General features: G+C 39.8%; 1 protein-coding gene across 3 annotated transcripts in view; it reads left to right on the plus strand.

Annotated features, from left to right (window-relative positions):
• Positions 1-13,052, plus strand: part of LOC124855353 — a 53,034-nt gene extending 39,982 nt beyond the window's left edge. For 2 of the 3 annotated variants that reach the window (XM_047345135.1, XM_047345134.1), the window contains exons 2-5: positions 6,082-6,706; positions 10,453-10,783; positions 10,863-11,038; positions 12,073-13,052. In XM_047345135.1, the coding sequence (XP_047201091.1) occupies positions 6,123-6,706; positions 10,453-10,783; positions 10,863-11,038; positions 12,073-12,289 (1,308 nt within the window). In that variant the 5' untranslated portion in view covers positions 6,082-6,122 and the 3' untranslated portion in view covers positions 12,290-13,052. The remainder of the gene's footprint in view (positions 1-6,081; positions 6,707-10,452; positions 10,784-10,862; positions 11,039-12,072) is intronic. The other variant, XM_047345136.1, reaches the window with a different exon arrangement.
• The last annotated feature ends 2,234 nt before the right edge of the window (positions 13,053-15,286 follow it).

Below are 15,286 nucleotides of genomic sequence, written 5' to 3' on the forward strand. Positions count from 1 at the left end.
CACAGCAAATCAAACACTCAGCATAAAACACTTACCTTAACTCACCTTAACTATGCTTCACCCTGCCCAGACTTCTAAATACACCTATCCGATTTAATAAGTAGAACAAAATTACTCTGATGTTGATTTCTTCTGTTCACCGGTTGAGGATGGGTCGTAGGTCTGAAGAAAAACGGGCGGTGGGGGAGGGGGGGCCAGAGTGATCAACTCAAAAACGATGAACTTCTCATCTCTCCAAAACGGGGAAAATATGAGGAACTGTTGTAGTCGACTGAATCAACAAGGGGTCTCCTTGGAAATAAAACCTCTGTGGATTTCCACCTGCGCCGGAGGCGTCTTCATTTGGTTTATAAATCTTCTGACCTTCTTGTATCAGACAGAATTCCAGCTTTCAAGCTCTGGACGTGTGGAGGAAAAAGTAACTCGCCTGAAAGTTTCTGTCACTCCAGTTATGTGCCTCCGTTGCATCGTCCTGTGAGACACGCTGGAAACGGCAGCCAAAGTTTACTTTCCGTGGGTTTTATAATCCCAGGTGATGTCAGAGCAGCGACGTCTGTTGAGCTGCGCATGTTGAACTGCGCAGCCCAGCCGGTCTATCCCCCCAAAATGGATGACCCCAACACAGAGGAGAAATGGGAGAAGTTCATGTGGTCTGATGAGACAAAAATAGAGCTTTTTGTTCTAAAATCCACTCGCCATGTTTGGAGGAAGAAGAAGGATGAGTACAACCCCAAGAACACCATCCCTACCGTGAAGCTTGGAGGTGGAAACATAATTCTTTGGGGATTACTTCTCTGCAAAGGGGACAGGATGACTGCACCTAATTGAGGGGATTATGAATGGGGCCATGTATTGGGACATCTCATCCAACAACCTCCTTGCCTCAGTAAGGGCATTGAAGATGGGTCGTGGCTGGCACACAGCCAGGGCAACTAAGGAGTGGCTCCGTAAGAAGCATCTCAAGGTCCCGGAGTGGCCTAGCCAGTCTCCAGAGCTGAACCCAATTGAAAATCTTTGGAGGGAGCTGAAAGTCCGTATTGCCCAGTGAGAGCCCCAGAACCTGAAGGATCTGGAGAAGATCTGTATGGAGGAGTGGTCCAAAATCCCTGCTGCAGTGTGTGGAAACGTCGTCGTGAATTACAAGAAACATATATATATATATATATATATATATATATATATATATATATATATGTATACACTATAGACACCTCTGTTCTGTTCATTCCTCACGGAAACATTTCGGATCTTATCACCCTGTTTTCAGCCGATAGTTATGGATCATGCTATGCCTGTCTTACCTGCTTGTTTATTATTTTGTTCCTGCCTCCTCTTGTGATTGAGTTTTTTGTTTTTCTAAGATTAAATCATATTGCTCACCGCCGATGCTTCCTGTCCATCTGGGGTCCTCCGCCATACCAAGCCTGACACTTTCTTTAAATGGGCCACAATCTTGTGTCACTATCACTGTCACATAACCAAACAAATACACTCTGTCCACCTCACTCCTCTCCTGAAATACATACACAAATAGCAACAAGATGAAAATAAACATCATCTATTAAAATTGGCCCAGTTTTGTTAGCGGGCCAATACCAATATGTTAAAAAATTACTAACTTTGACTAATACTGATGTTAATGCCAATATACAGTCAACGCAGAGGACTCCTCACAGTTCATCTCTTTGTCTGCCATGTTAGTATCAGTCATCTGTACAGCGAGGCCTAGTCCGTGAAGCTTTGTTTGAGACCTTGTTTTCTTCTTAGACATCTCACAAATAATTTTTGTAAAAGGTTGAGATTATTTATGTTTACTCAGGAGTAACACATGTAGATGGCTACTTAATTTGTTAATTAATTAATAATTGATTAATTGGCAGATTATTTGATTAATTAATTAATTAATTAATTTATATATACAGTACCGACCAAAAGTTTGGACACACCTTCTCATTCAAAGAGTTTTCTTTATTTTCATGACTATGATTATTGTAGCTTCACATTGAAGGCATCAAAACTATGAATTAACACATGGAATTATATGCAGAACAAAAAAGTGTGAAACAACTGAAAATATGTCTTATATTCTAGGTTCTTCAAAGTAGCCACCTTTTGCTTTGATTACTGCTCCACACACTCTTGGCATTCTGTTGATGAGCTTCAAGAGGTAGTCACCTAAAATGGTTTTCCGACAGTCTTGAAGGAGTTCCCAGAGATGCTTAGCACTTGTTGGCCCTTTTACCTTGACTCTGCAGTCCAGCTCACCCCAAACCATCTCGATTGGGTTCAGGTCCGGTGACTGTGGAGGCCAGGTCATCTGGCGCAGTAGCCCGTCACTCTCCTTCTTGGTCAAATAGCCCTTACACAGCCTGGAGGTGTGTTTGGGGTCATTGCCCTGTTGAAAAATAAATGATGGTCCAACTAAATGCAAACCGGATGGAATAGCATGCCACTGCAAGATGCTGTGGTAGCCATGCTGGTTCAGTATGCGTTCAATTTTTCATAAATCCCCAACAGTGTCACCAGCAAAGCACCCCCACACCATCACACCTTCTCCTCCATGCTTCACGGTGGGAACCAGGCATGTAGAGTCCATCCGTTCACCTCTTCTGCGCCACACAAAGACACGGTGGTTGGAACCAAAGATCTCAAACTTGGACTCATCAGACCAAAGCACAGATTTCCACTGGTCTAATGTCCATTCCTTGTGTTCTTTACCCCAAACAAGTCTCTTCTGCTTGTTGCCTGTCCTCAGCAGTGGTTTCCTAGCAGCTATTTTACCATGAAGGCCTGATTCACACAGTCTCCTCTTAACAGTTGTTCTAGAGATGTGTCTGCTGCTAGAACTCTGTGTGGCATTGACCTGTTCTCTAATCTGAGCTGCTGTTAACCTGTGATTTCTGAGGATGGTGACTCGGATGAACTTATCGTCCGCAGCAGAGGTGACTCTTGGTCTTCCTTTCCTGGGGCGCTCCTCATGTGAGCCAGTGTCTTTGTAGCGCTTGATGATTTTTGCGACTGTACTTGGGGACACTTTCAAAGTTTTCCCAATTGTTCGGACTGACTGACCTTCATTTCTTAAAGTAATGATGGCCCCTTGTGTTTCTTTACTTAGCTGCTTTTTTCTTGCCATAATACAAATTTTAACAGTCTATTCAGTAGGACTATCAGCTGTGTACTGTATCCACCTCCTGCACAACACTACTGATGGTCCCAACCCCATTTATAAGGCTTGAAATCCCACTTATTAAACCTGACAGGGCACACTTGTGAAGTGAAAACCATTTTAGGTGACTACCTCTTGAAGCTCATCAACAGAATGCCAAGAGTGTGTGGAGCAGTAATCAAAGCAAAAGGTGACTACTTTGAAGAACCTAGAATATAAGACATATTTTCAGTTGTTTCACACTTTTTTGTTCAGTATATAATTCCACATGTGTTAATTAATAGTTTTGATGCCTTCAGTGTGAAGCTACAATATTCATAGTCATGAAAATAAAGAAAACTCTTTGAATAAGGTGTGTCCAAACTTTTGGTCTGTACTGTACTGTATATATATTTATATGTGGATATGTTATGTATCCGTGTGAATGTTGTATGTACATTCTGTTGTTTTCATGTTGCTAAGCGTTGGCGCATATGTTTTTGATGAAGTCAAGACCCCAGGAAGAATAGCAACTGTTTTAACAGCAGCTGATGGGGATCCTAATAAAATAAATAAATAAATAAATAAAAATAAAATAAAATTAATATGCATCCCTAATAGCAAGTCTTTGTATCTCCGATAACTCTTTCTACCTGTCCTCTAGCTGATGCAAGCGATTTGTTAGACTTCACCTCCACAGTGGCCAGGGCTGTAGTCTTTGAAGAAAATTATAAATATACGTCTTTATAAGTCTTTAATATTAAAGTAAAAAATTTTGACACACATTAACATGAAGTGTACTCAATCTAGGCAGTCATTACCTTTTTTTTTTGTTTAATTACTATGAATTGCTGATTTAGGTAATTTTCTCATCCTTATGGAGTCTTCATTTGGAATACCACATAAAATATGAATTAAATCTTATGAGAAACATTTATACTAACTAAACTCTTAATCAGGACAGAAATCCTCCTTAAATAACTGACAGAATACAAATGCACACCACAATTTTGAATACTTATTTGTAAGCAAACTATAAACAGTGTATTATTTGCCTCCCAGTTTACAATAATGCTCTGCATTGTGTTAGTCTATTACATAAAATACCTTAATAATTTGTCAACGTTTTCATTCTAATATTACAAAATGTTCTTGTTTTGCAAGACATTGTAACTCTACTCTTTTTAACATTGGTTTCTCTTCCTAGATACAAAGCACTCATTCATCATGTGTGTTTACAAAAAACAAAAGAACACTCAGCTCTGTCGTTTTCATCAATTTTGAAAATCATTTCCTCTTTGTTGAAACTTCCTCTTTACCCTGTATTGGTTCACATGACACATCCTGACATTAATTTTAGTATGATGATTATAAAAAGGTTGTGCAGAAATTACTTCAGGCTCAAATATTACCAGCAGGTACCAGTGGGGATGAAGTCCTTAATTATCAACCTAATATTTAGGCTACCTGCTATTAGGCTTCACATTCTATTTTGTTCTTTTTATTTTATTTAAAAACAATGTAGGTGTACATTGTTCCTAAATATACAGTTTCAAATTATGCTGAATATGTTGACTGGTTTGTTGAGTTCATGTAGAGCTTTGTTTTATGAGATATTCCATGTCATGTTTAAACATTTATTGCCATAATTGAATGTGGAACTATGGGAACAGAATGTAAAAAGTAGAAAGGTTTAAAACAACATAATTATCCAAAGGCAACTATTAGGCCTTATCCCATTAAATAGGTTAAGTAATAATATCATAAACAGATGCCTTATGGGATGATTAAAACAATTCAGTAAATTAAAGTGATATTTAACTCACGTGTTATGGGTGAATTATTGTAGATATGTGCTCTCAAAAGTTAATTTAAGGCTCAGTAAGCAAACGGGTACACAGCAATATTGCATGATAAAGCTGCACCTTATGTCACATGTGTAACTTTGTGTTATTTGCAGATTCAGCTTTTTGCTTTTTTCAGTTAAATAGGTAACAAAGACAAACGACCATAATAAAGGCACATTAAAGTAAAATCAAAAGATGAATGTCTGATGGTTACACATAACACGAGTCTGTTTAATGATTCAGGTAGTTTGTTGCCAGCATAGTTGTAAAGCATGAAATTGGGAATCCTAATTTGTGGCAGCACTTAGTTCTTAATTATTCACTTATTTATTAATTATGGACAGAACAGTCAAACATAGTTTTGGCTAAGAGACTCAGAACATTTTTCCCAGAACTTTCCTTTACTTCGGTTGTTCATATGTGAGTGTTTCCAGTGTAGAGTCCAAAACAGGACTGGGTGGGTAACTGTCCCATCATAAAAATGAAGGACTGTAATTCTGACACAGCAACTACACTTCATAAATCATGTAGGCTCACTACAAACACCACTGGAAGGTGTAGTTGTAACAAATTGAAGGGATTCTGGTGATGCAAACTTCCATTTTAACTTGGTTTTGAGGGTATCAGTACTATAGAAAAATTCAATGTTCTTGAATTCTGTGTTGAAAACACTGATTGTGATTGTGCCTTGTTTTCTTCACTCTTCTCTCTTTTCTGCCATCATGATGCGCATCTCTCCCCCCCCCCCCCCCCCCCCCCCCCCCCCCCCTCCTCCCCCATCCTTGAGATTTAACATTTTAGTCACTTAGATCCCTATTAGCAAAAAGATGGTGCAAGTCATGCAAACCATCCAAATATACTATTGACAAGCAGATTTGGAATGCCTTAAATATTGCCTACCAAATACTGTGTCCCAGCAGTCAATTGTGATTGCAACATTGCACTCATTGAAATTGCGTCCACAATTGATATTCAATCTTGTCCTGCTGTAGTTTGGACAAACTTCTTATAATATTCAGAATCTTATATAGCTCAGGTTCAGTTATGATATATTATGCCTCTAACGGTTTTCTCATTTTTTGATTCCAGATTCCCCCTCAGTTTAGAAGAGCCATCTCTTCTGTTCCAGAATGGGAATGTCAAAACCCATCAGAGGGATGTTCCTCTTCCTCCTCTTCATCACAGTATGTGCAGTCATGGTCATTGTTAACAAGAGATCACCCAGCATTAAAGAGATGCCTGTGGCTCCATGGTTTTGTCCATCATCAGTCTCTGAGCAGAGCATTACTCCTCTGAATAACACCAAGCACTTATTGGTCTCAGCCTACATGGACCAGAGAGTGCCGGGCTTTGACATACGCCTCATCGGGATATTTCGGAGAGATTCCATCCAGGAACTCCACTGCTGTTTCTGCTGTGCTGGCTATCTAAGGGAAACCACTCCTGCAAAAGTTTTACAACACCCTGACAACTTCGGATTTCCCTTTGTCACCACAGATGTCATGTGCCAGATTCCTCAAAACTGCAATGCCACACATGTCACTCTTCTGACTCAGTCAGATCAGAATGGATCCGAATACATCTGGCTTCCCATAAGAAACAAGAAAAACAAGGCAGGAGAGAATAAAAAGATGGACTTCACTGTCTGCATCTCTAATCTGTTTGGGGACTACAACAATGTGCTTCAGTTTGCACAGACCCTGGAGATGTACAGGTCAGCAACGCTACACCTTTTCCCAAAAGGTTAAAGCAGCAAAAATCAACCTCTTTTTTTAGTTTTCTTCGAGTTTCAATTTTTGCAGCAGTTCCGGATTGCATCATCAGAATCAGACTATCCTTTATTGTCACTGTCATAGGTGCATCAAAATACATTTTTTTAAAAAGCTGGTCTGTGCATAGACAATAAATAATTGATATAAAATAGAAATATAGAAGCAGTTTCTTGAAAAGAACACATACAAACACAGGTACAGACATTTGTATTGGTTTCACATTCTCATTATTGCATTGCCTTTACATTCTGGCATTGTTGAATTTATGTAGCTATTGCTGTTGGATAGAAATTGTTGCTGAATCTGCTTGTCCTTGCACACAGTTTGTCCACCAGTCTATGGGAGATTATGGTGTTAAATACTGAACTATAGTCTGCAATAAGCAACTGCAAGCAGCTCCTCTACTGTTCTAGAGGAGACAGTTTAGCATGGAGGGCTATGGCTACTGCATCCTCAGTAGATCAGTTAGCCCTGTAGGCAAACTGGTGGGGAACAAAATGTTCCCCAACAAAAAGTTAGGGAAATGTAATGTGAGCCCTTACCAGATGTTTAAAGCATTTCATGACCACTGGTGTCGGTGCAACTGGGCGGTAGTCAGAAAATGTGGGGTTTCTTGGGCAAGGGGACAATGATGAAGGATTCCGGACAGGGTGGCACAGGGAAAAGTAAAAAAACCTGTAGAGGATTCCTGCCTGCTGCTCAGCACAGTCCGTCAGCACGTGTCAGTCGGGTCCAGCAGCCTCCCTCAGATTGACAGCCTGTAGTGTGCACCTCACCTCATGCAACGTCACAGTGAAGGTAAGGCTGCCATTGTCTGTAGGGTGTAATCCAGCTACATGGGTCAGCCTCATACGGATGAGGCCCTCCCATAAGGCTGGCATGGCACGGCTCAGGGATGACTGCTATACCCGACCTGTCAGTCAGCTCCATCTGAACAGCTCCGGTTGAAATGACCGCAGCATAGTGTGAACTTGAACTTGCACAAGTTTCCCACTGTTACACTGAGGCCAGCTCCATGCAGAACGTCAAAATAATTGCCCTGGGCAATCTAAACCACCCAATAAGCCATGCATCATCGTGTTCCAGCATGTCAGTACGATCTCTAAAAAAGACGTTCCCTCCGACTTCTTCTATTGGTAATGTCCTCCAGCTTTGCCAAAGTGCCATTGTTCAACAATTAGGCACAACTTTATCCAGTTATTTATGGACATGTGTTATTGTCTGTAGCTTGTCCACCTTAGAAATCATCAAACCCGACTTGTTAGGAATTGCTGCTGCTGGTCCTGCTGGTCCGTTCTCTTTTTTAGTGAGAATGAAAGTGCCCATTAGATGATTCACATGCATTTTATGCTCCTTAACGCACAGACCGATGTGACAAAAATAGAGGAAGTTTTGCAGTTTACATCTGACTGAGGTTGTTTCCATCACTTTCTGAGGTGTGTTGCATTATTGTATGAGGCTAAATGTGATTCAGTTTCATCGTTTGTGTTTAAACCATAAAAAGCTCAAATTCATGACAAAACATCAGGCTTGATGATCCATGAATTAAGTAAAACTCGGGTCATATTTCAGTGTATTTAGGTGAGTTTTAGTCTTCTTTAGTTTATTAGTCGATTGAAAACGTTTCCGTGGCTTCCGCACAAAAATGTGCCACAAACGACAGACTTGAGGGCGTTTGTCTCTCCCTCAGCAACTGCTGGACCTCCCTGGTCATCCAGGGCTTCTTGTTGGGGTAGACCTGGCTGCGTTTTTCCGCAGTAACTATCTATGCAGGTCTTGATGTAATTGCCATTGTGCGGCGCCCGGGGAGCATGCCCGCTGCCATTTGTCCCGGGTGCGTGCCACCTGCCGAGGAATGCTTTGCAAGTGAGTTGGCTCTGTGGTGTCTACTCTGCACTTCTGTCCAGTGGCCAGGTTGGTGTTGTGCAGGGCTGTTGCCTTGGCTTTCACAGCGCACTATGTGGCGGGATGGCGGGATGGCGGCATGCAGCGAGGTTGCTCAGAGTGGGGGCTGTATGTTGGGCTTGCACTGTGCGCATGTGTCATCAACTACTATTCTCAGGTGGCGCCCCGCCAAGGGGGCTGTGCCACTGTGGGGAGGGGATCAATGTTCAGCATTTGTGTTCTGGGTCATGTGTTCGATATCCATGTCCTGGTTGGGGGCGGCCCTTTAGGGAAACCTGTGTTGGGGTTCATGGGGTGGGAGGTTCATTGGGTTGAGATCGGAGTTCATTAGGGGGTTGGCTGGCTAGGTTTTTTTTTTCTGTTTTTTTTTGTGGCCTTCTTCTGGAGGGGGTCAGGGGTAGTTACGACCTGGGGTTAGGGTGGGGGGTGGGGGGCGGGGCTGGGGTCATTCGGGCTCAGGCGGTACCAGCCCGAGTCTGGACTGGTGGTTTGGACGGTCTGCCTGTCTCCACACCATTATGCATGGGACCGCCTCTTGGGTCTGAGAGCTGGTTGCTCTTCCGGGGTATCCATACCTGGAACTGGGAGTATAGAGTGTGTATGGGGAGTGTGAACGAGTGTAGGGTGTCCATTCTTGTGTGTCTTTACATTGGGTGTGTGGGTGTGTGTTTGTATATGTACAAATGAGGGTGTGTGTGCCTGTTTTTCTGTCAGGTTGGGTCTTTGGCTGCCCCCTCTCCTGCATCGTAGGCCTCCCATTAAATGTGGGGCCTATTTCCCTCCCATCACATTTCCTGCTGGTGGCTCAAAGCCCACTTAATTTGATCTAGTATTATAAATTATCTTCAACACTCTTTCTGTTCTGATATTGGAGTAGTGATAATTATTTGTAGCAATATTTATTTATTTGTGTGCAAAACATTAAGAAATGCTGTAAATATGAAAAGAATATGATTAAGAATTTACATATTTAAACTGTACTGATGGATGGAAACATGCATTTCAATCTTTCTGGATATCATCAGAGACCAACTTCAGTTTGTTCCATTAGAGAAATGTCAATGTGCAACAAGAATTGCAACAGAACTACCATACAGAGAGTACAGATGAGGAATGTGGTATAATTTGTGTTAAGACAAAAATAATATCGCAGCCACAATTAAAATCTGAAAACTACACACTTTCCTTTTTTTATAATACAATGACAATAAAAAGCATCCTGACTAAAAGCTTATGAAATGCACATGATTAGTAAACATGCTTTTTTCTTTGACACGCTACTCAATCTTGGCCAAAACAAGTCTACATTTATACTTTTAATAAACATCTAAAATCAATTCACTAAATTTAGCCTAAATCTATATGAACCATTTAGAAATCTAATAGATGTATTTTCAATTGAAATAGCCAGATGTTAGAGTTTTGAGGAGAACCTCATAAGGTCAGGATTTAATTAGTATGTAATTAAAATATTTTTTTAAAGAGTAACATTTTTTTTTCTCTTTTTCACTACGGCACCTGCTCTGTTTCCGGATAAGGAGAGGACAATTAGAACCTGATCCAACAGCAGATGCACATTTCTTGTGTCTGCTGGACATGATCACATGTGTATTTAATGCTGAAAGCTTTATGTATCCATTGCAGGAAAAAAAGCACATAGTGTGTGCAAACTGTTGCAAAAAACTGAGCGGTTTGGACTGCTTTACCTGCAGTGTTGAAATATAATGAAATGTGTTCTAACATGTTGAGTAAACACAGTGAGTTATTTTGATTTTTGTCCAAGGTTGCTTGGAGTGAACAGAGTGGTGATCTACAAGACCAGCTGTGGCCCGGATCTTGACCGTCTTCTGCAGAGTTACAAGGAGGAAGGCTTTGTGGAAGTAGTTCCCTGGCCAATAGACAAACACATGAATCCGTCCCGGGGCTGGCTCTTTTCAAGTCATGGTGGCGATATTCACTACTTTGGCCAGCTCACCACACTCAATGAGTGCATTTACAGATCCATGGAGCGTTCCCGCTACGTCCTGCTAAACGATATAGATGAGATCATTATGCCGTATCAACAAGACAACCTGAAATCTCTGATGGATGGTCTGCAAGCACAGTATCCAAATGTAGGTTGTGCATTATTGCATTATTCCTGTATTTCTAAATATGTTTACCATCTTTTTTAAGCATATTCACACTTTGTAGGTGGGCGTGTTCCTTATTGAGAACCATATCTTTCCAAAAAAGCACTTTGAACCAAGTGGAAGGTTTCACCTTCCTCAGTGGAACAGGGTGCCAGGAGTTAATATTCTGGAGCACGTTTACAGAGAAAGCCCGGATCGAAATATTTACCATCCACATAAGATGATCGTTCAACCAAGGTAGGCTGAGAAATGCATTCAGTGGTTTTTCCATTTCAATTTGCATCTAAATTGTAACAGGAAAATTTTAATTTATGTTTTTGGGTCAAAATTACAATAAAAGAACACTGAACCACTTTGGAGCATACTACATTGTTCCCCAGTGGTACAGCAGAGGTTTCTATTTAGTTTGTTGATATGAAGGTAAAAGGAGAAAGGAAAATTATTCCTTTGTAATAGCACAGCAATACTGTTTGAAGAATATTTCTCCCAATTTTATTCAAAAGTTTAACTTTCCAAGTTTGATTTGGGAAAATTAACAGAAAAGTCACTAGAAGTTGGAATTCCAAATGGAAAAGTTGGAGGTTTCTCACCAATCTCAACTTCAAAATCCAACATGGCTGCCTTCAATATTAAACATCTGATAACTGTACCACTGAAATAAAAACTGTTCAAGAACACTTCTGAAGTTTTTCTTTAATCTTTTACACACAAAGCTGTATACAGCCTTCTTTAGTGAACATATTTAGTTCAAAAGTACAAAAAGCAGAAAATACTTTTTGTTTTGCTATTTTGTTGTAAAGCATTATTTACTCTCCCCAAAACAAACTTACATGCCCGTGTCTGGGAACATTACTTAAGGCACTGATTTTATTGGCAGTGTACATCTGGAAGTGGGGGGAAATATGCCAATGGAGAGTATTTTTAATTTTGTTCATATTTGCCTAGAAAAGAAATGATACCAGAATTTTTTTCTGCGTATCTCTAAAGACAGCCCAAGTGACACCAGTATTACTTGTAGACTACCACAGTCCAAGAACCTTGGTACTGGATCTATTTTCATCGGTTAGAACTTTGTGATAAGATTCAATTCTTAATTTACAGTGAATAGATCTGGTCTGGAGGCTGAATTTAGTATTTTAAAAACTGTACCGTAATCTCATTATCCAACAATTTTTTTCTGTAGGTTTCTGACAGAACAATAGATATTTAAGATGCGTTTCAATGTGCCGTATACCAAACCAACATTTCAGTCCCGTGTACCTGTGTTACAGGATGGTGGAGCAAACATCAGTGCATTCAGTGCTCCGTTTTTTTGGACAGCAGTATACAGTTCCAATGGACGTTTGTCGGATCATTCATGTCCGTGTGGCCCTGCTGAAACAGCTAACGCTGGAGGAGCTCAACGTGGACAAACGGCTGTGGGATTTTCAGGAAAAATTGATTCCCAACGTGGACAAAGTGTTGAAGAAATTGGGGTTGCTAGCATAGAGTTAAAGTATGGGGCAGGATGGGAAATCCAGTTGACTGGGACTTGGCTTCGCACATTAAGGATGACAGTGAATGTATGCTGTGTTTGGTATTTATTTATCGAATTATTTTACTCATCAAAGCTAGTCAACTTTTAAGATGTGAACAAAGGAAATACTTCATGATTGAAAGGCATTGTGCATAAGTCAGTTTTGCTAGTTATGTGGTTTATTCAAGAGGTTTGCACATGTACAAGTAGTTAAACTACCCATGCACATATAACACAGATCACTTCACTATGCATGCCTTTTATTCAGACAGAATTTCTGCTAGCTCAGGTCTACTTAGATAATAACTTATTCCAGCAGATAAGTCATAAATATATGTCCCTGAAGATGTTTTTTTACTGTTGTAAATGTCTTGGTTAAGGATTTTTAAGTTTTTTTTGTTTTGTCAACTGGAATTAATAGTGAATGGCAGTGTTGTATTTTTTTGTCAAGGGCAAATGCATAGGTTATGGCATTTAATTTCTATAAACCTGACAAATTTATCATCCACAAATGTTTATACAGGGTTCTTTCTACTTTACTTTGATGGTTTTTGTCACCCTTGGCTTTGTAGATTTTCTAATTTCATATAGATACACGAATTCTGTCACTCTGGATCTTTTGGCCTGTGATGTGGTGTCACTTCTGGAGACTTCCTGGAATATTATGTTTACCTGTTATTAACATCATTGCATTTAAATGGGGGCAAATGTAAACAATAAAACCTTATTTTCACAGTTTTTGTTTCCCCATTTATTTCTTTATCTACAAATGTTCGTTTTATTGCTAAGTAGAAAATGGCATGCTTAGTTAAGGTTGGGTTGGGGGAGAGGTAAATGTCAGAATATCTCCATCTACTTATAAAACTTCTCTGTTAAAAGATGGAGAAACCCATCAGGATATTTCCGCTGAAGTCTTTGCTGTAAAAAAGTCTGCCCTCAGTTTCTGTCAAGGTGTGGTTCAAAGTCCTGTGTCTCAGCTTGGACGAGCATCGAATCTCACCACAAAAGCTGTCTGACTGGCCTTGAGGCAGCTCCAAGGCAGGAACATGGTGTCATTCCCTCTGACACAGGGAATGACACCAACATTGGTCCCAACATTGGATCAGTGTGGAACTTATTGCTAACACAAAGTGGTACTCAAAATAACTTGTTGAATTAAATTACACCTCAACAGTGGGTGGAAGAAAATCTTTTAAACTTGTAACAATTTTACACTAACTTTATAAAGAATGATGATGATGCAAACTGTTGTGGATTTTCTTATCAAAGTGGGAGAGAAGTAAACTCATTAACAAGAGAAAGACCAGACTTTGTCTTTATAAGTTTATTCAAAGGCATTTCAGCATTTGAAGACCGTGTCACTGAGCTTAGTCAGTGAAGCAGGGCAATAGTATTTATACCAAACAGTATTTATACCACAAATGAGGGTGTTATCTCAACTTAAAAGAGTTTAGAAATATGGCCCCTAGACCCTCCCCGGGTCAGAGGTAACAAAGTTATTTATGAGGGCACCGATCTACCATCCCTTGAGATATAACACTTCAGGGAATGTTAACCATAAAACTCCTGATAATGAATTTAGAGACCATCTGCTCTTATGTAACCAAAACAAAGAAGTCAGAAAAAGATAGGTAAAGGAAAGTTCAGAGCACTAAAAGAATTTTCCACAACACTCCTTTCTTCTGATTACAAGATAATTACAACTAAAGCAAAAAATTCTACAAAAGTAAAACCAACGAAAAAGAATACACAACACTTTAATAGAAACATCAAAAATAAAAATAAAAGAATTACTCCAATCTTTATTAACCAGGATGTCCAACCACCAGTAATGAACCAGGACCAAGGATTTCAAGAGGAACCCATATATTTTCTGTTGAGTCATCAGCAACTCCTGTAATTTATCATGAATACTTATCATGTTGTTAGACCCATCAGGAATAAAATTGCAACATTGTTCCCCAATTAAATGACAAACACCACCTCTCATAGGTATCAGGTAATCCAAAACCATTCTATTTTGAAAACTCATAGTTCTTACAGCCAGCTGCTCCTTGGTCAGAACAGTAAAACCTTCCTCAGTTAAAGCAGTAGGATTTTCTAACTCAACTGACAACTCATTAATCCTATGGGCTACATTAGCAGCACCATAACTAGGAATAATTGTACCCAAAATCCCTTTCCAATCTGGAATACTAGCTCTCTTTTGCCGTTTGAGCATTGTCTTCCTCTCTAATAATGGAGTGATTGAATCATAAGTAGTTGCTGTAGGTAATAAGTGAGCTAAATAACATACTCCAGACCAATTAGCAGTCAGATACAGATATGATCTATTTCCACACATCCAAACCATGTTCTTAGGACACGAATACCCATCTCTACTAGGAAAAGTAACAAGAACCCTGGTTAATTTACCTGCCTGGCCATACAATTTACTTCCATTTGGTAAGGCTGTCAGATTAAGAGTTAACACAAAGGGATCTGGGACCGAAGATCCTGAAATGGTATTAGGATCAGTTCTGATAGGACATGACTCAGATTTATTTCTGTTGGTTAAAGCACATAAAACAGCTTTAATAATTTTGCAACCCTCTGTCTTTCCAAAGAAATAAGGTGTGTTTTCCTCCTGTGTAATACAAATATCTGGATCCCTTATTGAATTTCTATTACCCAGAAATCTAGAAAGAGTTCCTGAATTAGCACATTTTAAATTAGTCTCACTAGAAAATCTACTAACATTTCTGCTTTGCCTTACAATGTAATTCCTCACCCAAGGAAAAATAAACTCCACCAGCTGGTTATGTTGCCTATCTGGAAAGGAAGTAGTATCAATAGGAACAGGTACTAAACATGGTTGACCAGTAATAGTATGTGGAATCAAACAACAAACATAGCAACTGTCATTTCTTATCTTCCTCACAGTTTGATGCATCAATTGCCACCAGACATTATCAGCATGATCATGGTAG

The sequence above is a fragment of the Girardinichthys multiradiatus genome, chromosome 19 (genome assembly GCF_021462225.1).
Source record: "Girardinichthys multiradiatus isolate DD_20200921_A chromosome 19, DD_fGirMul_XY1, whole genome shotgun sequence".
NCBI lineage: Eukaryota > Metazoa > Chordata > Actinopteri > Cyprinodontiformes > Goodeidae > Girardinichthys > Girardinichthys multiradiatus.